We start from the raw sequence: 23599 nt of genomic DNA on the forward strand, positions 1-23599 counted from the left end.
GCCCAAGCGAACAGGAATGACAGACGAGCGGACAAGATGAAAAAAAAAAAATGGACCTGGAAGAAATGAACTTGGAGGATTTGTTTTTCCAAAGAAGAGGATTCCCTTGATGGTAAGCAAGAAGAGAACTCTCGAGCAGGCCCGAGCGAAGAGGAAAGACAGACGAGCAGACAAGAGGACAAAGAAGAAATGGACCTTAAAGAAATAGAAAACTCAACATTAGAAATAGGACAAGTGAGTAGGAAAAGGCTGATAGGATTGCAACAGAAGGACGCAACGTTAACAGTTATTGTACAATGCAGTGAACGAGATGGAGGCACAGCAGGCTCCAATCTGTTATTATCTTAAGGATGGATAGCTTATGAGGAAGCATACACCTGCCGATATCCCTGGGAATGTTGAATGGGGGATATAACAGCAGATATTAATTCCTGGATGGTTAAGAAGACAGGTGATCACTGTGGCGCAAGAGACGGGACATATGGGGATAAGGGAGACAGCTGAGAAGATAATGAAACACTTTTTTTCTGGCCTGGCATGCATAAGGACGTGAGCCAGTTTTGCCGTGCATATCAGGTATGTCAGATGGCTGAAAAGCCCAACGAGTGCATCAAGGAAGCTCCCTTATGCCCAATGGAAGTACGAGGAGAACCCTTCAGGAAAGGACCGAAGAAAATATTGGTAGGAAAAAGGATAGATCAAGAGGAAAAGGAAGGAGAAGATCTCAAGGAATTGAGGAAAAAGAACAGCGAGATAAGGAAATTTTCCCAAGAAGGCATGAAGACAACAAGTCAAAGACGAATAAAGAAAACATTTGGTAGGAAGAAATGTTGCAGGACCCTTCAGCAAAGGACCCAAGAAATTGTTGGCAGGAAAAGAGAAGGATTGAGAGGAAACAGATAAAGGAAATATCAAAGAATTTGAGGAAAGGAATCAGCGAGTTAAGGAAATTTTCCTTAGAAGACGTGAAAACGAGTCAAGGACGGACGAAGATAAGGCTTGATATGAAGAGTACGAACAGACAGTTTATGATAAGACGGCAGGTGTTGGTCTACGTATTGGAAAGGAGATTCCCTCTCGCCAACGAGTTCCCAGAACCATTCCGGATTTTGTAGGAGAGCAGTGACTAGACCTACATTATCGAGATATCAGGAAAAGGGAAAAACCTAAGGAAGACCATATTAACTTCGAAACTGAGACTTCAAGCACCGGATGTCACCGAGAAATTTCTTATCCAAGTGGATGCGTCAAATAACTGGATTGGAGCTGTCTTGTTGCAAGAAAATAAGGAAGGAATTCTTCACCCTGGTTGTTTTATGACGTCGAAGCTGAAGAAGAAGTGAAGAGTTGACTCGACAGTTAAAACAGAACTGCTGGCGTTGATATACAAGTTTTTAATTTTCGTAAATCGACCACAGAATGAGTTTACTTTGTATTCGGATCATAATCCTTTAACTTTTGTGAATAAGATGAAAAATAATAATCAAAGGTAACCTAGGTGGTCATTATGTTTTGCAACCGTATTGTATTAATGTAAAGCATATATCAGGTAAAGATAACGTAGTTGCAGATTACTTATCTCACGCTGAATCGATGGACTCAATCCCGGAATAAATAACCTTTTTGGGGAGAGCTATCTTACGAAGCTGGTCTAGTGTAGAGTATTTACAATAGTTTATTGATGATTTACTTATATATATATTTCATTTATGCATTGAAGAGATGATAGCCAGCCCGTAAAATGAGGTTCTGTTGTAAGAATTTTATGTAAACTACATAAGACTTTCGTCATGAACATCGTTGTATTCTTTATTCAAGTTAGTATAAGTTTATTTACGTTAATTTTAAGAATTAACTTTTCATTTCACTCATATTTGTTACAACGTCTTACATAATCTATTTGAGAGTGTTTTGGGATTCATGTGAGATATGAACAAGGGCTTAGGTAATGTCCTTTAATATTTTATGAGGTATTACGTCAAGTTTAAGAGAGAATGCTCAGTAACATGGGCTTTGGAAAATTCTGTATAACGTGCTTTAGAAAGTTCATAAAAGGCGGGTGATAGGATGTAATCTTTTTTTTATTTTATATTTCGGGGACAAAGGGTGGGCGGAGGTAGCTGATTGAGAGAGCCATCTCGCGTGGCGTGAGTAGTGTTCGGGAAAGCGATACATGGCAACTCTGGTGTCTTGCTCGGCCCCACACTGCCAGATCTCAGTCTGGGAAGTTCCTGGAAGTTGCTGAATTTCATATATAAAGGTGACACATGGGTTAGAGATACAGATAGAGATTGTCATCTCCCCTCTTTCACTCTCGCAGGTAACCTAGTGTATTGTTTTTTAAAGTGTTCAGTATGTATAGTGTGTCCTCTCCTAAGTGACTCTGTGCTCCAAATAAAATCGTGTGTCTAAAAGATACGTAGGATGAAACGGTGATTTTGAATTCATTGTATTAGGGTAAGTGTTTGTATTCTGTAAAGTTTTGTCAACAACCCTGTAGGAAGGTTAGATTTTGTATCGTGATCTGGTTATCTATTTTCATTAACTGTCAAACTTGAATATTGTATTATTCAGATTTAATTTCAAGCTTTTGTATTATTTGCATTGTATTATTTCTTTTGTCTTAGTCCAAGATTTATTCAGATTTAATAGTTCAAGTCAAGTTCATATGTAATTTTCAGATCATATAATTTTTGTCTTAATCCGAGTTTTGTTCAGACTTACTAATTCAAGTAATTCATTTTGTTGTTATGTAAATTCTTTTCAAAGTGTTGTAGTTTGTATAGAACATATTTATTTTTTTAAAGAGTGTATTATTCCAATCACCATTGTTTAGAATAATATTTGCTCGTATCCTGTTAACAACCACAGTAAGTTTTAAATCATTCTTAAAAATAATTACCCAGTTTGGTTTTCAGTGTACTTAAGAGACCTTTGGATATATTGCTGTGTGGGAGTTATTTAACTGTCTCAGAATTCGTGTATTAATATTTCAAAGTGTAACAGTTTTAATGTAAAAGCAAACAAGTGAGTTTGGAATTCGAGAGGTTGAGTAACTTGTCAGTCGTAATATACATAATATCATATATTTGGTTACCAGTCATGGGCCAACGTATAATGTATATTTTGGTGCTCAGACCCGGGAGCCATCCTCATATAATATATATATATATATATATATATATATATATATATATATATATATACACATCTATATATACATATATATATTTATATATATATATATATATAATTTATATCTATACATATATATATATATATATAATATATATATATATATATATATATATATTTTATATAAATACATATATATATATAAATTTATATATATATATATACATATATATATATATATTATATATATATATATATATATATGTATGTATATATATCTATATATATATATATAAATATATATATATATATATATATATATATATATATATATATATATATATATATATATATATATATATATATATATATATGCGTGTTTAATTCATGACACGGATTGGGTTTATGCTTGTACTTCAGGTGAGTCTTCAAAAGTTGATCAACACACACGGATTTAGGTGTGGACACTTTTCATCAACCTCAATGTTGTTTTGTACATATTTTTGTTGACGTGATTCGCTTCCTATGTACATAAAAAAATAACATTACATTTTTACAGTCATTGATCGCTCCGTTCGCAGGTCTAAAGCCACATCCACTTCTTGTTGCCTTATTTTACAGATAGATAGCTGGATTCGGTATCCCACAGCACATTACGTCCGACAAGGGTATCAGCTTCCTCTTATGGATATCATCAGTATATCTTTTTGGCCTCACCATACATCACACATGGGCAATCTGTGGCACACAGATCTGGATGTGTTGAAATGCGGCCCGCTTTGGATTTTAGGTTTCTTAAAACAAAAAACTCCAAATTATCAAATGCTCAGCCTTCGTCTTCAAAATTCCTTTCTCAGTTAAACTGCTAATTTACAAGCTGAAAGAATAACTCCTGACCTAAAGATAAATATTCCATTTATTAGGAGATATTAGATGTTGACACGAAAATCTTATTACGACCATGCAGAACTAGAATCGGCAACTTCAATCATTTCTGAAATGAATGTTATTTTTTCCACTGTCAATTTTTGGTTTCACTTCTTTAGGCAACGATGCTTCAAGAAATTTAATTACATTTAAAAGGAATATTTCAAGAATATTTCTTTTTCTTGAAATATTCCTTAGCGAATCTCAATCGCGTGAATAAGAAGACGAAGACTTAAAAAATTCTAGCCCTGAAAATAATCAACAAAGAATTGCAGCAGTAAGAAATCAGGGAAAAAAAATAAAAGAATAACTTGACTTCAGACTAACAGAGAATGAGTGCTTAGTAAAACCAATAAACGCAGGAAGGAGAAAAGAAGTCAATCGTGCAAAACTTACAGCACACTCGTTTAATGCTAAACAAAGGCATCATGGTACCTTCACTATGACCCAAGACATCGGCATGAAACAAAAGAGATAATAAAAAATTGACGATGACACAAAACTATAATCACTGTGATGCTCGGAAATGGTAAAATGAACCTCCTGGATTGAGTTTTGGTGAAAGGAAAGTTAGGCTACCTTTTTTACAAATATCCTCTCCACCTTTGAATTTTGTGCCATTCTTGCTCACAACTAGATGTATATAAGCTCGTTATCTCATTGATTAAACTCAACTATATTCACATAGGAAATGTTCACAGTTGCAGTACCTACAAATGAAATTTTGGGCGCAAGAGTGACTAGGAGTAGAAAAAAAGGTGGTTCAGAATGAGTTATCACAATGATAACTTGTATATATATATACATGCACAAACAAACACACATACACATACACACACACACACACACACATATATATATATATATATATATATATATATATATATATAATATATATATATATATATATATACTTACATATTAATGTATATTCATAAACATATTTATCTATAAACATATATGTATATAAAATTATGTAAGAATAAATACATATATCAATGCATCTTTGCTTCAATAATGCTTCAGATTTACTAGAAAGGTAATTGAAAGCTGAAACTTCAACATTGACGACTTTAATTTTTACAAACAAATTTTTTGGGAAACCATCTTTCCCATCATTCTGGCCAAAACACGAACGTTAACAAATTAATAAAAGCTAATCTATTAAATAGTAAGATTCAATTATATTGTCAGAATCATTATAATCTAGACATATACAATAAAAAATTTCGCATAAAAAAAGAAAAACAATCAACACAAGCAAACAAGGTCTAATTCCAGGATAAAAATAGAAGGTTACAGAGGGTTCAACATCAGATTTGTTATTGGTAATCAAAAGATGAGTTGTGAAGATGATGAGCCAATATGTGAAGGAAAAGAGACAATTGCGTGAATTAGAGTTGTGAATAGACTTTTTATTGAAAAGTGACTCGAGGGGAAAGTAGGGAGTAGTTATTAGGTGATTGGGCTAAAATTTCAAATTTTGAATAATCAATAAGTTGTTTGCAAGCATAAACATGATTACAGATAGAGGAAAATTCCTTCTTATTCAATGTGCATCCAGTGCGATGGCTGACATCTACGGGAATTAATGCTGACACGCAAGAGTCGGTTGGCGAAAACGACATAAGTTCCCAAATTACATCTGGGACAATTATACAAAAATGCTTCCTATTGGCAAGGGATTCTTGGAAATAAACTCAAGGTTATAAAGGGATATATTTCTGAAAAGGCTTTCTCAAGTTAACATTTATCATTTCTATAATGCTATGTATATTAAATGGTATAGACATATATAACTACTTTTTCGAACCATTGAGTACTGTGAATTTTGAAATAAAAAAGTCATCCAAATACTGTTTTGTAAGTTTTGCAATCTAGTTGGATGGATAGAAATTTTTGACAAAATATGATTTTAGAAATTTCAATTTACTAGTGAAATTTGTGCTAGTCTGAAGACAGTTTAAAAGCTCTAAAATTCAAAGTTTTACAGGAGGTTACCTTAAATTAAAACTGACAGTGACAAATCAATGTAATGAATGACTTCTTGCAACTTGAAGGTTGAGGAGGATGATTGACTGCAGGGTACTAGAAGGGTGTAGAAAATAGCATCCCAAGTTGTTCGCCAATGAATTTAAGAGATGATAGTCGAGCACGCATTAGTGACCAAGTGACCTGGCCTCTGGTACCAGTGTTGGATCTTGGCGAGGCGTCGTCGTGTGTATCAGATGCACGGTTCAGGTATGTATCTCAGCATAACAGTTGCTAAGATCGACTGAATAAAGCCTGAATCTGTAGGTCTTCCTTATACTCACTATGTTGTTGCCGTGTATATTTATGTCCTTACCTTGAAGCAAGGAGGAGAATATTTCTTTGCTATTTTCTTGTCATAATTGATTGCATGTCCTAGCCTTTCACAGGAAAGTTCCCCAGAGACAATACAGTACATTAACCCGAAAAATATAGTTTTATAAAGCTTGACATATATGCTGTTCATTCTACATCCACCCAATTCTTATATTAAATTAAGAAATTCTTAGGAAGTTCATATCCAAACAGATCCATGTCATACTTTAGGTAGGAGTAAATCTCTTTTCTCAGGGTGGAAGGAACATTTTCATAGTATCTGAAATAGAAGACCAATTCACCTTAGAGTCAAAGACGAAGCAAGATAGCACTTTAAGATTACCTGAAAATAAAAGTGGATTTTATGACTAAATAAAAATACCAAGTTAGGACTGTGAGGCTGTAAGATAAAATTGCAAATGACTTCAGAACTATTGCCTAATATACAGGTTAAGCTATGAGCCTCCTTACAGTATCCCGGCAATAACAACTGGTTCAGTGACGACTGTACACGTTTTTATTTGGCGAAGCAGGATGCCTATCATCTTTGGGAGAGGAACATATGAGATTTGACTTCGAATAACTATACTCAGCTAAGAGCTTCTGCTCAAAGAGTTTATGCTTCAACCAAAAAGGAATACAATTTAGCCGTAAAAGTTACCATTTTTTCTGGTACATCCTAGGAATATAAGTGTTAGGCTATCCTTTAATCTGCATTATTTGCTGTGGACGTAACAGTTTCTCCTTTACTTGAACCAAATGGCTCTGTAACTCATTGTCCAAAGAAAACGTAAACCCTTTTGGCTGATGTATTTGATAGTAGGCATAGTAATGAGAAAATTGATCTTCCTCATTCCTGCTCTCCTGAGGCTAAACTAACTAGTTTAACTTTTCGGTCTCGTTAAATTAAAACTCTCTTGATAGATTTTGATGCCTATAGAGATGTAAAACCAAATGGTAAATTTTTTCTTAAATAAAGACTGCAGTTTTATAACCCCCTAAGTTATATGTCATTTTACATAAGTTAGCAGGAAGATGTTCTTTTAGCATTTATTGGAGAATCAGTAATATTACTTATTGTGTAAATGTGTATGTGGTACCTCAAGTCCAGCTGATAACCGCCCAATTTCCATAACTCCCATATTATCTAAAGTTTTGGTTTTTTTCTTAGCAATTCATACTTAGGTTTGTTGAAAGTAATCACCTGTTCCTTAGTTTGCAATTTGGCTCTTGCTAAGGCAAAGGAGCATGTGATGCCTTTCTTACAATCTCCAATGATGTGCAGAAATCCCTTGATTATGATCAGGAAGTTCGTATGATTAACCTTCAATTTAGTGTTACCTTTGACTGTGTTAATCATGAGACCCTTGTTGTCAAACTCAAACAGATGAGGGTGGGTTGGCATTTTCGTAGCATCACTATTGAATTAATTTTAAGTAATAGATTGCAAAGATGTGTTGTTGATAGGTACCATAGTGAGTATAGGAATGTAATATCTGGTGTTCCTTAGGGCACTGTTCTTGGCCCATTACTTTTTATACTATTTTACTGTACATGTATCACACATGCTTGTACACTGTAACGGTAAGTCTTATTTTTTGTATATTGTTGCATAGCTCTCCCCTCTCACTCAAAACTTGTTCATTCCTGTATTACCTTGCACCATTGTGTTTGAATATTTGTGCCGTTCTTGACTGGAACAGGTTGTTTAGATACTTAAGAGCAGACCAAATAAAGTTCATTTGTATTTACGAGAGTCTCTCAGTTACAACCTAACAGCTTGCTGGCACATTGGAGAGCATTGGAGTGTTCAACTCCCTTCCACTTTCCCCCTCCTTGCCTTGCCTTATTGTTTGATGATGCCGCACTTAGACACTAACCCTGCTATTAACGCCATGTTCTGAACCTATTGTCCTTCACCAGCGGAGAAGCGTTCACCTGGTTTCATCACCTGGCTTCAGCATGCTGTAGTCCAGTTTTGCGTAAAGGGTGTGACTCGGTCAATCACCAAAGCTGATTACATTCTCGCAGCTATCCCTGGGAACACTTTCCCGGAAATCTCCGATTGGCTGTGCGAACAAGGGGACACCCTGGGAGCGCACAAAGATCTCAAATTATACCACCTGGAGCTGTTCTTGCCATCATTGGCCACCCGCAAAGGGAAGCTTTTATAGCTCTCTCAACAACTGTCAGGGCACCTAATGGCTTTGCTCGCCCTCAAGGAAATGTCAAGTATTGCTCGCCTGCAACCTGCCTCTGATGGTTCTCCTCTTGAAGTGAATTTGCTTTGTGCAATTTTTGTAGGCCACCTACCCGAACCTATACGCACTGCCATCCCCTGATGACCATAGTCGATGACCTTATGGACAGCCACTTCACTACCTTCAAGACTTCCATCAATGCCTCCACTCCTGACGAAGTGGACAAATATTCAACATCAACCAAAGTAAACATGAGTGTAGTAGGACATGGACTCCCACCCTGTGACGTGCCGGAGCGGCAACAAAGCCATCCACCACCCACATATATCACCCCTTGCTTATACCCATACCACTGACCTCTTCTGCCACTTACCGACGCCCATCGGCCACAGTTATGCTACTACTACTTGCTTCCAATGGTGGGTTCCCTTGTCACTAATATTTTCTTTTTACAAGACACAGGTATGGGCGAGCGATTTTTAGTAGACACTGGTGCTTGTCGTTCTCTTCTGCCAAGACCACTCTCCAGGAGACGATGTAGTCCGTATAAATCTGCTGACATCTGCCTTTTAGCTCCCAAAGGATCTGCGATACTCACCAATGGTTATGTAACCCTCACATTATCGTCTGGAAACGCCAAATACATTTGGAAGATTTCTGTTGCTGATGTCTCATTGCCAATCCTCGGGACAGATTTCCTATTACACTTCCACCTCCTGGTTGATGTAGCTCAGCGATGGTTAGTCAACGTGGATTCGTACTCCTCAATTCCTCTCCAACCAGCCCTCGCTGACCTCGCTCTCCACATCAGCGCTCCATGGGTGCCTATGCCACCTTCTCACATTGTACCCGAGTTTTTCCACATTTCCCATGAAACAAGGTATTTATCCCCATATCAAGACGGCAGGCCCAAATGTTCCCCAGATTCAGACGTATGGCACCATATTGTTTGGCAGCTTCTAAACAAAAGTTTGCCAAAATGGAAATTATGAGCCTTTGCTAAAAGGCCTCAAGCCCTTAGTCATCACCCTTACACATTGTCCTGAAAAAAGATAGCTCTCTATGTCCATTAGGGGATTACAGGCATATGAATATGCAGACAGAACCGGATCACTAACCCTTCACAAACATTGCCAATGGGACCTCATACTTGCACAAAGCAAAGATTTTCTTCACACTCGACCTTCTAAAGGGATATTATCAGGTGCCCATGAACCCAGAAGACATCCTCAAGATTCCATCACCACCCCCTTTGGTACAATACCTTTAATTACTCCTGTTTGGACCTTCGTAATGCTGGAACCACTTTTCAGTGTCTCATGGACAGCATATTAGGGGACCTACCCTTCTGTGTATGTTAGTAGACGACATACATATGTTCTCTTCCTCCAAAGAGGAACCCCAATGTCATCTACGCATGGTGTTCAACCACCTACAACAGAACAGGCTTGTAGTCCAGTATGACTAGTGTGCCATGGGTGCCGATGAATTATCGTTCTTAGGGCACTGAATCACTCCTGAAAGAGTCCACCTCCTCCCTGAGAAGGTAGCACCCGTTCAGAACTTTCCCATGCCCTCGACCATCAAAGCACTGCAAGAATTCTTGGGCAAGATCAACTATCATCACCGTTTCCTGACAGCCATTGCCGCCGCTCTGGCTCCCTCTACCCATCTCTAAAGGGGAAGTCTAAAAACCTGAATTGGTGACCCCTTCAAGAAATGGCCTTCTGCAGCGCAAAGAATGCCCTATCAGCCACTACTGCTCTCACTTTCCCTGTGCCACATGCTCCTCTCTCTCTCTCTCCACGAATGCCAGTGACGTCACTATTGGGGTAGCTCTCGAGCAGGTGGTCAATGACTTGTCCCGCCCATTGGCCTTCTACAGTAGAAAAATGTCCAAGGAGAAATCTGGCTACTCTATCTTTGATTGCTAATTGCTAGTGGTGCACTTGACTGTCCATCAATTTTCCCAATTCTTGGAAGGTACGCCCTTTGTTATTTGCACGGACCTTATGCATTTGGTGCTCGCCTTCACTTGACAGTCCATTTCCTGCTCCTTCCGTCAACGCTAACATCTCTCTGCCGTAGCCGAATACAATTGTACCTTTCAGCATATTCCTGGAAAAATAGAACCCGTTGCCGATTCCCATCTCAAGAAACACATTTGCCCCTATTCAGCTGGGATTAGATTACAACACCCTGGTAGAAGCCCAACAAAAAGATCCAGATTACCAAGCATGTAGAATATCCTGTACATCCCTCAATTGGGAGGATGTCCCTCGTGACGACTCCAATCCCACCCTCCTCTGTGACATCAGTACTGGTAGACCTAGACCATAAACACCTCCCATGCGCCGACAGGTGTTTGATTTCATTCATAGCCTTTCACATCCCTCGCCTCAGTCTACTACACAACTACTGAAGACGAAGTTTATTTGACATGGCCTTACAAAGGATGCTAAGGATTAAGTCCACACCCGTAATTCATGCTAAACCTTAAAACTACACCAACACACAAATTCAGGGGGTGGGCACCTTTCATCAACCTCAGCGGCGCTTTGCCCACATTCCTACCGGTGTTGTAGGTCCCATACCCATACATCACAAGGACATCGTTACCTGTTTACCGTCATTGACTGCTCTGTTTGTTGTCCAGAAGCCATTCCCATGAAAACTGTAATGTCCGCCTCGTGTACACCTGCCTTACTCTCAGGATGGATAATGAGATTTGCTATATATAAGTATATTACTTCTGACAGGGGTACCACTTTCACTTCTCAATTGTGGACATCCTTTGTGAATCTCCTGGATATCACCCTTCATCAGACAACTGCATTCAACCCTGCTGCCAACGCTATGGTTGAACACTTTCACTGTACCATCAAAGCCATTTTGATGTCCTGCTGCAAGACTCCAACTAGTTTACCCAGCTTCCCTGGGTCCTCCTGTTATTAAGGACCATTCCTAAATATGCCTTGGATATCCTGGCAGCTGAAATGTTGTATAGCGACCAGTTGTTCGTCCCTGCGGAATTTTTTCCGTCGGCGACCATCTCCAACGATCTCAAGCACTTATATCACGTTATTGGAAAATACACTCCATGCCACCAGACTTACAAGCCCTTACCTAAGCAACACATACTGACAGATCTGCACTCATCAACACATGTTTTCCTGTGCAACGAGGCTAGCAAGCCCCCGCTACTGCCCCCTTACACGGGCCCTTTCCTTGAGATCCTTTGTACATTGAAAGGATTCCTCCGCAATATGCTTGACCAAGAAGACTGAGTCTACATTGATAGCCTAAAACCTGCATATCTCCTGCCAGATGACCCGCCTATAGTACGCCTCTCAAAATCTGGGTGCCCTAGTTCACATGTATGCTTTTTCAGGGGGGGAGCGATGTACTGCGTGTGTATCACACATGCTCTTATATTGTAACGGTATTTCTTATTTTTTGTATATTTCCTTTATCGCTTTCCCCTCTCACTGATTAATTGTTCATATCTGTATTTTTTCAGCACCATTTTGTTTCAATTTTTGTACCCTTCTTAAATGGAATGGGTTTTATAAATACTCAAGCTCTGACCAAATAAAGTTCAGTTGCATTCATGAGAGTCTCTTAACCCTTTTACCCCCAAAGGACGTACGGGTACGTACCTCATAAGCCATCCCTTTACCCCCATGGACGTACGGGTACGTTTTCTATACTTATGCGTAGATAACAGGTCTTGGCAGGCGTTGTATTTGAAATACAACGCTTTACTGTTGTGATGTTGTTCCTTCGATGTCTTGTCATCAATGTAACATGAATAAAAAGTTTCTCTGGGCCCAACAAGGGTCAAGATGGACCTTTAAATTTTCTTTGAAGAATCAGCTGATATTTCCTGTGCAGTTATTTTAGGTTGCAGAGATATTTACACAAATATTACGAAAATAGGGCACTGTTACCAGTGCACGAGTGTGGTTTCGTTGTTCCTTCGACATCTTATCATCAATGTAATGTGAATAAAAAGTTCTCTGAGGCCCACAGGGGTCATGAATGACCTTTAAATTTTATGTAAAGGAAACAGCTGACCTTTTATGTGCATTTGCTTTAGATTTCATAGCTATTATTATCGAATAATTACGTGAAATGGTTCCGTTGCCATGGTAACACAATGTTTTCATTGTTTTACAATGCCAGATCCCCACAGAGGTCAAGATGGACCTTTAAACTTTCTGTTATCAATCAGATTATTTTTCCTTGTATTTTTTGAGGTTTTTCATAGTCATTTATACAAATTTTACAAAAAATTGTCATCATTACTCCTGCGTGACTATTGTTTGATTGTTCCTTGGATATCGTGTCAACAATGATGAATGAAGTTTCCCTGGGCTCCACTGGGGTCTTGATTGACCTATAAATTTTCTTTATAGATTCAGCTCGTATTTCATATGCAGTTTGTTTAGGTTTCATAGCTATTTACACGAGTAATTACTAAAAATGATTTCGTTACCATGGTAACGATGTGTTTACGTTTGCGCCACGGCGTAAGGAAGAAGTTCCCCGGAGTGAGCGTAACCGTCTTGCGCCACGGCGTGAGGAAGAAGTTCCCCGGAATGAGCGTAACGCTCTTTAAAATCTCCGTGTCTCGGAATTTAAAGGTCCGAAAGCAGCTGATTTTAGTTGTTATGCGTTTATTTATGCCTAACATGATTATTTTTGTATATTTTTTGTTGCTATTTTGCCGAAACTTTGAGTATATTTCTCATTTCTTGTCGTCATCCTTGCTCCCGGGGAAAAATAAGACTCGCTCTGCCATTGTTGGGCAGGACAAACAAAGACTTTTAAATTTCCTCGTCTTGTGATTTAAAGGCCTCAAAGCAGCTGATTTGGGTTGCCATGCAGCTTTTATGCTTATCAGAATTATTTTTGTATGTTTTTTATTTCTATTTTGCCGAAACATTTAGTAAATTTCATATTTTTTTCGGGGAATGAAGACACAGGACAGCGTGGGTGAGACTCGCCGACCACCAACCCCGTAGCCGTGTGTCTCAGTTCAACTCTTGACTTTGTGGAAGGAGGGTGTGTTTCGTGCGTTATCCGTCAATTTTGCGCTTTTAAAGCCTATTCTAATAAGTGATAGTGCTTTATACCTTTTTAGAATATTCCTCTTTATATGTGTGAAGGCATTTGTTGGATAAAATGCCTAATGGTCAAGAAAGATCAGTGTGAATGAAAAATTCTGTGTTGAATGGCAACTCAAGGGAAGAAATTGCGACTGTTGTCTCAACCTGGTAAACATGTAACTACGATTTGAAAGGTTGGTGTTGTGTTTATGCATGTATGTTTTCATATTATTTCAAGTATTCTATAGGAATACATATAGTATATATATATATATATATATATATATATATATATATATATATATATATATATATATATATATATATACCGTATACATATTCATTTGAAAATACGTCTATTTATTTTAGGCAGCCACTGTGTATATTTGAAACTGACTTTGCTGAGAGAGAGAGAGAGAGAGAGAGAGAGAGAGAGAGAGAGGGGGAGAGAGAGAGAGAGAGAGAGGGAGATTGTAAAAGTTTCTTTCTTTCGGTCATAACTGACCTATGCTTAGAGGAATTTTATTATTTTTTTTTTATTTTTGAAGAAAATTTATTGAACTTTCTTATGGCATGTGTGAAAATAAGGATAAAGCAATGTAAATAGTGGGTATTGTTAGATGAAGTTAGGCGATGACAAACTTTTTTTTTTTTTATCGTATACATTCCAATAAATAACAGAGAATTCTCATTACAGATACTTGAAAATTATACCATCTTATGGACAATTTATTCAGCTATAAAATTGTATCTAATAGTTTGTAGTTAGAAGAAATGAATAAGGAAAAAAAATAATAAAATGTGTAAAAGCTGTAAACCCAAATTTCTTTACCGCAAGTAACGAGATTTAGGTTTTCAGTTTTTGCTCGTTTACTACTTTTTTCCATGTTTCCTCTCGTTTAACTACAAATTCTAATATACAATTTTATAGCTGAATAAATTGTCTATAATATGGTATCATTTTGAAGTCTCCTTGAGGAGAACTTACTTTGCTGTATCGGAATGTATACGATAAAACATAAAACATTTCGTCATCGCCTAACTTCACCTAACGATAGCCACTATTTAGATGGCTTTATCATTATTTTCGCATATGTCATTAGAAAGTTCAATTAATTTACTTCAAAATAATAAAAAAAAAAAGAAAATTACTCTAAATATAGGTTACGTATGATTGATAGAACGAAACTTTTGCAATCTCCGATTTTCGTTACTTGCGCTAAGGAAATTTAGGTTTACAATTGTTGTGGGTATACTATTTTTTTTTCATGTTTTTCTTCTTTTAACTACAAACTATTATACACCATCTTATAGCTGAATAAATTTTCTATAAGATGGTATATGTTTACGATTTCTGTGAGAAGACCCATCTGTGCTTTATCGCAATGTATACGAAAGAATATAAAAAATTTCGTCATCGCCCAACTTCATCTAACAATAGCGGCTATTTATATTATTTTCTTTATACTTTTGATAACTATATTGAAAACTTCAACCTTTTTCCAAAAAAATTAGACCAATCTGACTTCTCTAAGATGAAAATTGAGGCTGTGGGTGCGATTTGAAAAAAATAAGTCGAAAAGCCCTTCAAAACTGAAAATGCCTGGGGCTTAAAGCACGGAAGTTTCCAAGTAAGCCGGGGGTAAAAGGGTTAATTACAACCTAACAGTTCACTGGTACACTATATACACATGGCATATGGTTAGGCATAGAAAACAAGCTTGTTGCATATGCAGATGATGCTATTCTCTTTACATCAATTCCATTTCCTGAATGTTGATCTGGGGTTGCTGAATCCTTTGATAGAGATCAAGCTAAAATTAGTGTATGGTGCAAATTATGTAGCATAATATTGAGCCTTAACAAAACTCAAAGTATGATTGTGAGTAGATCGAGGACAGTGGTTTCTCATCATCCGAATCTCAACATTGATAGTTTCTTTGACTCTGTATGACTCTTTTAAAAGTTTTAGGTGTGATTCTCTAAAACAAATTTACTTTTGAAAAACACATTAGGTCCGTCACTTCTTAGATTGCTAAAATATTTTGTTTATTGAGGAAGTCTTTTACAATTTTCGGAGCTCAATGTATTTTGAAAAATGCATTAATTATTTCACTCTACCTGGGTTCGAGTATTGGTTTCCTGTTTGGTCTTCAGATGTTGAATCTCATCTTGATTTGATAGGCAGGAACTTACATACAATCAAATTTCTTATTCCTGATTTAGATATTAATCTCTGGCACTGCCGTTCAGTTAGTTCGTTATGCATGTTGCATAAGATTTTTCATAAATCTGCCCATCCTTTGAATTCATATCTTCTTGGACAGTTCCATCCTGTTCGCAATTCTAGGTATGCAGTTAATTCGAACCGCCATGCCTTCTTCATCATATGGCTCAGCACTACACAGTATTCTATAAGTTTCATTCCGGCTGTGACTAAGTTGTGGAATTATCTTCCTAATCAGGTTGTTGAACTATTGGAACTTCAAAAGTTCAAACTTGCAGCGAATATTTATATATTGAACAGGCTGACATAAATCTCTGTTTAAAGTTTCCATAGCCTTTTTTTAAAGTTTCTATATGAAAGCTCTGTTTTTATGTTCTTACTGTCTTTAAAATTCTTTATTCTAATTGTTCATCCCCTCTCTTATAGTTAACTTTTTTTTCCTTATTTCCTTTCCTCGCTGTCCTATTTTTCCCTGTTGGAGCCATTGGGCTTCTAGCAACCCGTTTTTCCATTTAGGATTGTGGTTTGGCTAATAATAATAATAATAATAATAATAATAATAAAAATACTACTACTACTACTACTACTACTAATAATAATAATAATAATGATAATAGTGACGATGATGATGATGATGATGATAATAATAGTAATAATAATTGAAATACTGCAGTAAAAGTAACTGACTTAATAATAAAATAGAAATTTGAAAATATGGTGACCAACTTTCCTCTATTGTTCTTTTTAGTGGGATTTCTATCCCTCTTTTTTTTTTTTTTTTTTTTTTTTTTATATGTTCGGCCAGTTCTAGCCTACCTCATTTCAACTGTCACATTCAATTTTCCAACTGACATAGACTTCATTCATACACCTAGTACCAATGTATATGCATGGAGTACACTACACATGTTTACAGACTTGCACAAAACAAACTTAATTCCTTTTCCCTAGCAAAAAAAAAAAAAAAAAAAAAATCTCTTGAGAACATACTTAAAATACGAGTATATTTCATCAACACTCTTCCTTTCTTGGTTCATAGACGTGTCTGGGTCTGCTGGAATGCCAAGTTTCTTGAAGACGTATTCCAAATCTTCTGATAACGTCTCGACTTTTGTGATGTAGTCATAATCAAAATCACAAGGGCAACAGTTTACGTGATAAGGTTTCCTGTGAGAATACGGATTAGGATTATGAGAGAGAGAGAGAGAGAGAGAGAGAGAGAGAGAGAGAGAGAGAGAGAGAGAGAGAGAGAGAGAGAGAGAGAGAATCACTATATTATATTGTACTTCAAAAGTAAAACAATGAAAGCTTCAAGATATAGACCATTGATCTCAGTGTGTTGACATTGATTATAAGTGGATATGGCATTGTTTTTGTCCGATAAAAAGAAAAAAAAATGATTCTGTTACATACTCATTCACTCCTAATAGAAAAATAATAGTTTTACAAACCAGTGAGCATCGGGTTTTCCTTCTTTATATGTTTTTAGAACATATTTCAGGAACTGTACAAATGTAATCCGTGGTTTCAGAAAACGGTACAAACTCTCATATTCCTTTATTGAGTATCTGCAAGTACAAGAGAAATGAACAATTAGAAGACTTCTTGGACTTGCTTATTAAAGATTTAATGGAAAATATACAAGGCTATAATTGCTATAGAAAAAAACAAGGGGAACCAAGTCGTCTGATTTGATATATTGCAGTGCTTAAACGAAATACTGTTTTCTAAATGTGTTTAGTTGCTTGAAAAAACTGTAAGTTAGGAGTTATACTGGAATAAAGCCCAGCAGAGTAACTGTTTTCTCAATGGAAACAAGTCTTGCACATAAAGATGCTGCAATGCAATACTAAAATATTTTGGATATCATAGAATTCCACATAGAGTACTGCACTGTGTAGTTTACCATATGATAAGAAATTTCTTATATGACTGTCTTATTTAGTTTTAATTCTGTGCAAAAAGACAGAGAATATTAAAATGCACAGGCACAAAGTGATGGACATAATCGAAAGGTTACTTACAAAACCCTGGGGTCAATTGGCTCTTTCATACCAACATTAAGGTGGGTGTTAGGGGGCACCATATTGTTGGCAAAGAGGGCAGGAAGCCAGAATTGATGGAACCTCTCATGCCACTGACTTCCAGCTATCCTCTAATGGGGAAAAAAAATAAAATTTTATATGCAAAGAACAGACTATAGAAGTTACAGAGCACAATCATTCTGACCTCAAGCCATCAAGTAGCCAGATACTGTTATTACACTATAGGCATTGTAACCTACTCCTGGTCATTGTAACCTCACAATATCTGTTGCAAGTTTTTAACCGTTGATATTTTTAGAATAAGGTTTTTTAACCTATGGCAATCAATCGCGGTCAGAAAATTTTTGTGTCAACGCCATAGGCTTTTTTTCGATGACACAGAAAAGCAGATAACTCAAAAAGTTCATGTTCTTTTTTTTTCCAAATTTATGGATGAATTATTCAAGAAAATAAAATATAATCCAGAAATTTCTAAGCAAGTTATTGAAACTCAAGTAATGAAAGTTAGTTCAGTATGACTCGTAGATTGGTTCTTTTCAGTCTTCTTGGTGAGTATGAAAACTTAATTCATATGTATTTTGATACATTTTGATGTATTTCATGTAATGAGTGCCACATGTTATCGCTTTGAATGCTAAAAACAAAAACAAAAAATAACCTTTAAAAGGGATTTTTCTTAGTTTCACTTTTTTCTTATTCAAATGCTTATAACTCTCTTATTTGATGACGAATCTTAAAGATAACTATACTATTTTAAAGTGCATATTTTTTCATGAGTCAAGATTTTTCATAGATAAAAAATAAAACCCATGAGTTGAATGTTTACCTTTTTTTTGGACGAAAAATAAAAATATCCAGATAAATATTTCCGTCCCTATTAAAAGAGATGTTTTCCCTTTATCATATACTTGGTATGTAAGTAAATTACATTGCAATAGCTCTAGAAATGAAGTACTATAAACTATTTTAATTTTTCCATTTTTTTTTACTTTTTTCAATAGAATTATAAGTAGTCATCAAATCGTTTGGAAGTTAACCAAGAAACATTACCTTACAAATATGTATGTATATATATATATATATATATATATATATATATATATATATATATATATATATATATATATATATATATATATATATATAGCCTATATAAATTTCATCAAATTCGAATAGAAAATTCATGGCACATGTGGTGGTTGCTCACCTTAGGCAAGAGAACAGGAATTGAGGGCGAGTATAATGCTCATATTCTCAGAGACAGGCTCTAATGCCACAACAAGTAAAAACCAGAGTTGGTGAAGTAAGAGGGTTATCTTGAATATTTTGGAGACACTGAGTAAATATCTCTATTCTAATGGCTCGATTTTCTTCATAAGATAAAAACATTCAATAACTTTAATATTGTACAAATGATACTCTCACTTTTGTTTTTTGAAGAAAACTGACTTGTGTAATCCTCAAGTGTCATACTCACTCATATTGTGACCTATATTTTCTTGTACAAAAATCATCTTTTTAATTATCCAGGGAGGATGATTCTCTCTCTCTCTCTCTCTCTCTCTCTCTCTCTCTCTCTCTCTCTCTCTCTCTCTCTCTCTCTCTCTCTCTCTCTCTCTCTCACACACACAAACTTCTCAAATAACCAATCTTCCCAACTGAATGTTGTCTTTTCAAGATCAAATTAGAGAGGTTTTGATGTTCCAAAGTAGTTTCGATGAATTCAAATATCTCCCATTCTTGTTTCTGAAAGGAATGTTGTGTTGCCTTTATAAATTGGCAAATAACCAAAATTGCGGCAATCATTCCACGACTATATAAAAGGGAATAGATGTTATAAGATGTTATGAGGTGTAATAAAAAAAACAATGCATTCACAATGTCTGATTTTAAGATATTGCCTTTAATAGCTGAGCTAGTCAATACGATATTTTGTGTACAATATAATGTTTCTTGTATTTGTAACATACTTTCACAGAATTAGTAAGTATAGGGTAGGCTAACAGGAAGGGTTCCCTTAAATTTTGGGACCCTTTCCGTTACACTCTTAGCTTGTGGCAAATCTACCTACTCAATCACTTACCTTAAGTTACAACCAACCTAAAAAGAAAAAGTCAATATAATTCAGGGATTTATTCTAGAAGAGTTACTGGTAAGGAATGTGATGCGGATTGCTTACTACTAGTTGACCTACCTTGCGGATCTCTGCTTCAATATGAGGTTTGTGCGGTTGCATAACCTTCCCGTTGTTGTACTTATTTCGAAAGGCAGACACTAAGCGCGTTAGAGGATGCCTTGTGAGAAAAACTGGTATTTAGTTTATAGTAATACAGTACTTGTTTAGATAAATTTTATTTGATTTGTGAAAGTTTGCTTTAACGACTAGACACTTGGGCAGTCACATTATTCTGAGGCACATCAAAATAGAGAAGAAACAGAGTCAGGAGTGATAGGACAGTAAGCTAGATATTATGAACAAGTAAACGAGGCAGGGGAAAATGATCTGAAAGTGAAACTAAAAGAAATTGGCGCAGTTTCACCATGAAGTAACAACAACAAAGACTGAATAGTATGGTGAAGGAAAGGAGGAGGGAAAGGGGACTGGTAAAAGTCTAATCAGCGGATAGCCCAAAAGGAAAATGGAACGACCCTTTACTTATTCCCACAATGAAACCAGGTGAGGTTTACTGACAGCACTAACTCCAATATGTCATGGGCAATGCATGCAAGTGTTGAGTGAAATGTCAAACTTCATCATTAGAGTCCATTCTTAAGAAATTTTATCTGAATGGCAGTTCTCTTCATAAAAAAATCTGAAGCACATAGGTTCAATGTACCTGACTGTTACAATTTTGGAAGAAGAATTGACATCTTTTAATATCTCTTCAATGGGTCTCTGCAAAAAGGCATTCCTGATTTCATCCTTATCAATAGGAACATTAAAGGGAGGTTTCTTATTCACCCGCCTAAGGTGCGCTCTCCATGTTGATGATGCAGACTGCAAAATTAAATCAATGATTAATTATTCCATTGATACATTAACTATAACCTCATTTTACAGAGCATCAATTGTGAATATGACAGAACGCTTTTTCTTCTATAATTTTTTTTTCTATATAACGCAAGTGATAGCGACTAGTGAGTAATTAAAAGTTTTTACCTATTACTGAATATTTTTCTCATAAGAGGTTGAATCACATGTAAGATATCAAATTCAAGCCTATAGTAAAAACAGCACATAGTATACATGACAAATTATGACAAAGTACTAAATAAACTACGACCGAAAAATCTTCTGGAACTTTACATGCCGAGAATTAGAATATAAACATCAAGTTTAAACTCAACTGGTATATCTTCAACTAACCTTAGCTATAGTGCAAACAGATGTGTGATAACGATGAAAAAAGAACATACGAAAATTCAGGAGAATCTCTAAAGGACATTGTTGGATCTTTTTTCTCCTACATACTTCTAGAACCTTCTCCTTCCTTGTTCTGAGTCGCCAGGCAACGACATTCTCTTTCTTCTTCCCCTTATTTTGAGGCTTACCTATAGCACCTTTACCTGTAACACTTCCAGGATTCTGAAGATTATCGTTAATGGGTAACACACTATCAGGAGTTTCCGGCCCGAATAAACTTGAAATCTCACTCTGAGCACTCTTCAAAGTTTCCTGTTGTAAACTCTTGATAAAATCTGCAGAATTCTTATTGATATTTCCATAGATTACAATCCAAAAGAGTCCAAGAAGTATTAAGGCAATGAAAATACGACATGGGTGGTACAATGGATGAATCACTCTTCGTAAAAGACACATGGTAAAAGTTTCTGTATGAATTTACGTACACTGAAAGAATATGATGATATTCTTTGACAAAATAATTGCGAATACAGTCAGCCCTCTTTATCAGCTGGGATTAGGTAACAGAAATAGGCGCAAAAACCGAGAATCCGCGAATATTTGCTACCTTAGGGTAGGATAACCCCTGGTGTTCCTCATGGTAGTGTTCTTGGCCCATAACTTTTCATACTATATACACTTGACATGTGGCTTGACCTAGAAAATGAGCTTGTTGCATATGTAGATAATGTCGCACTCTTTATATCAATTCCATCTTCTGAATACAGATCTGGCTAAAATTAGTGCATGGTACAAATTATGAGGCATGAAGTTGAATCCTAACAAAATTCGAAGTATGACTGTAAGTAGGTCAAGGAAAGTGGCTCCTCAACATCTCGATCTCAGCACTGATAATGTTTCTTTAGTACTGTATGGCTCTTTCAAAATTTTAGATGTGACTCTTGACAGTAAATTTACTTTTGAGAAACACATTAGGTCTGTGTATTCTTCAATAGCACAAAAAGATAGCTTATTGAGAAAGTCTTTCAAGATTTTTGGTCATCAATCTATTCTGAAGAAGTTTAAATTCTTTTATTCTATCTTGTTTCAATTATTGTTCTCCTCTCTGGTCTTCAAATACTGATTCTCATCTTAATTTATTGGACAGGAACTCACTGACTATTAAATTTCTTATTCCTGATCTAGATATTGATATCTGGCACCATCGTTTAATTGGTTCAATATGCATGTTGTATAAGATTTTTCATAATTCTGATCATCTTTTACATTCAGATCTTCCTGGACAGTTCCATGCTGTTTGTAATGCTAGACATGCAGTTAATTCTAATAGTACCGCCTTCTCCATCATGAGGCTCAATAATACACAGTATTTTAGAAGTTTTATTCCAGTTATGACGAAGTTGTTGATTGATCTTCCTAATTTGGGGGTTAAATCGGTTGAACTTCAAAAGTTCAAACTTTCAGCATATGTTTTTTATGTTGAACAGGCTGCCATTAGCCATTTTATAGTCTATATATGAAATATGTCTTGATGTTACTGTTCTTAAAATATTTTATTTTGAGTATTCATTATTTCTCTTTTTATTTACTTATTTCCTTATTTCCTTTCCTCACTGGGCTATTTTTCCCTGTTGGAGCCCTTGGGCTTATCGTATCTTGCTTTTCCAACTAAAGTTGTAGCTTAGCTAGTAATAATAATAATAATAATAATAATAATAATAATAATGATAATAATAATAATAATAATAATAATAACCCTGCCAACTCACTGCCCATTGTCTATAAAGGGTCGATTAACACAATAAGTACTGCATAATATTGTTTTTACATCGTTTGATTTATAGTATATGTATTGTGTAAATGAATGAACACATTTCAGTGAATGTATAATACACATGCGTACGCTATGTATTGTACATAGTAAGGCTATCGTACAGCACAGTATGTAACACTACAGTAGTCATTGGGACACTTTTAATAACAAAACACTCTTGTTTCTATCTAACACTCACTGATACTGTAGTATATATTACTGTAATATATATGTATTACTATCACTACAGTTCAGCTTAGCAGTGTAGTAAGTGGTTGCTCTCTTCGTCAGTATGACTCACTCAGTTTGACAACTTACCGCACACATAGCCTAAATTTACGTATTGTTATGTACACTAGTAATATATGTACATTTCTATACATTATAGTTATTAAACAATAGAATACATTACTGTATCAGTGTACTGTAC

At 35.9% G+C, this 23599-nt stretch overlaps 1 protein-coding gene across 1 annotated transcript; it reads right to left on the minus strand.

Annotated features, from left to right (window-relative positions):
• Positions 1 to 5188: 5188 nt before the first annotated feature.
• LOC137628408 (carbohydrate sulfotransferase 10-like) lies at positions 5189 to 22104 on the minus strand. Its single transcript, XM_068359559.1, has 7 exons — positions 21360 to 22104; positions 20830 to 20990; positions 20187 to 20286; positions 17972 to 18102; positions 17399 to 17515; positions 16938 to 17114; positions 5189 to 6688 (listed from the first exon to the last, which is right to left on the minus strand). The coding sequence occupies exons 1-7, from the start codon at positions 21810 to 21812 to the stop codon at positions 6583 to 6585; spliced, it is 1245 nt and encodes a 414-aa protein (XP_068215660.1). The 5' UTR covers positions 21813 to 22104; the 3' UTR covers positions 5189 to 6582.
• Between the last annotated feature and the right edge of the window lie 1495 nt (positions 22105 to 23599).

Source organism: Palaemon carinicauda, chromosome 36, assembly GCF_036898095.1.
Source record: "Palaemon carinicauda isolate YSFRI2023 chromosome 36, ASM3689809v2, whole genome shotgun sequence".
Classification (NCBI taxonomy): domain Eukaryota; kingdom Metazoa; phylum Arthropoda; class Malacostraca; order Decapoda; family Palaemonidae; genus Palaemon; species Palaemon carinicauda.

Coding starts and splice junctions, on each gene's coding strand:
- LOC137628408 (XM_068359559.1), bottom strand. CDS start 21,812: ATGTGTCTTTTACGAAGAGTGATTCATCCATTGTACCACCCATGTCGT. Junction 17,516..17,971: donor CCAATTGACCCCAGGGTTTT/GTAAGTAACCTT, acceptor TTGTACTTGCAG/ATACTCAATAAAGGAATATG. Junction 17,115..17,398: donor GGAAAACCCGATGCTCACTG/GTTTGTAAAACT, acceptor GTATTCTCACAG/GAAACCTTATCACGTAAACT.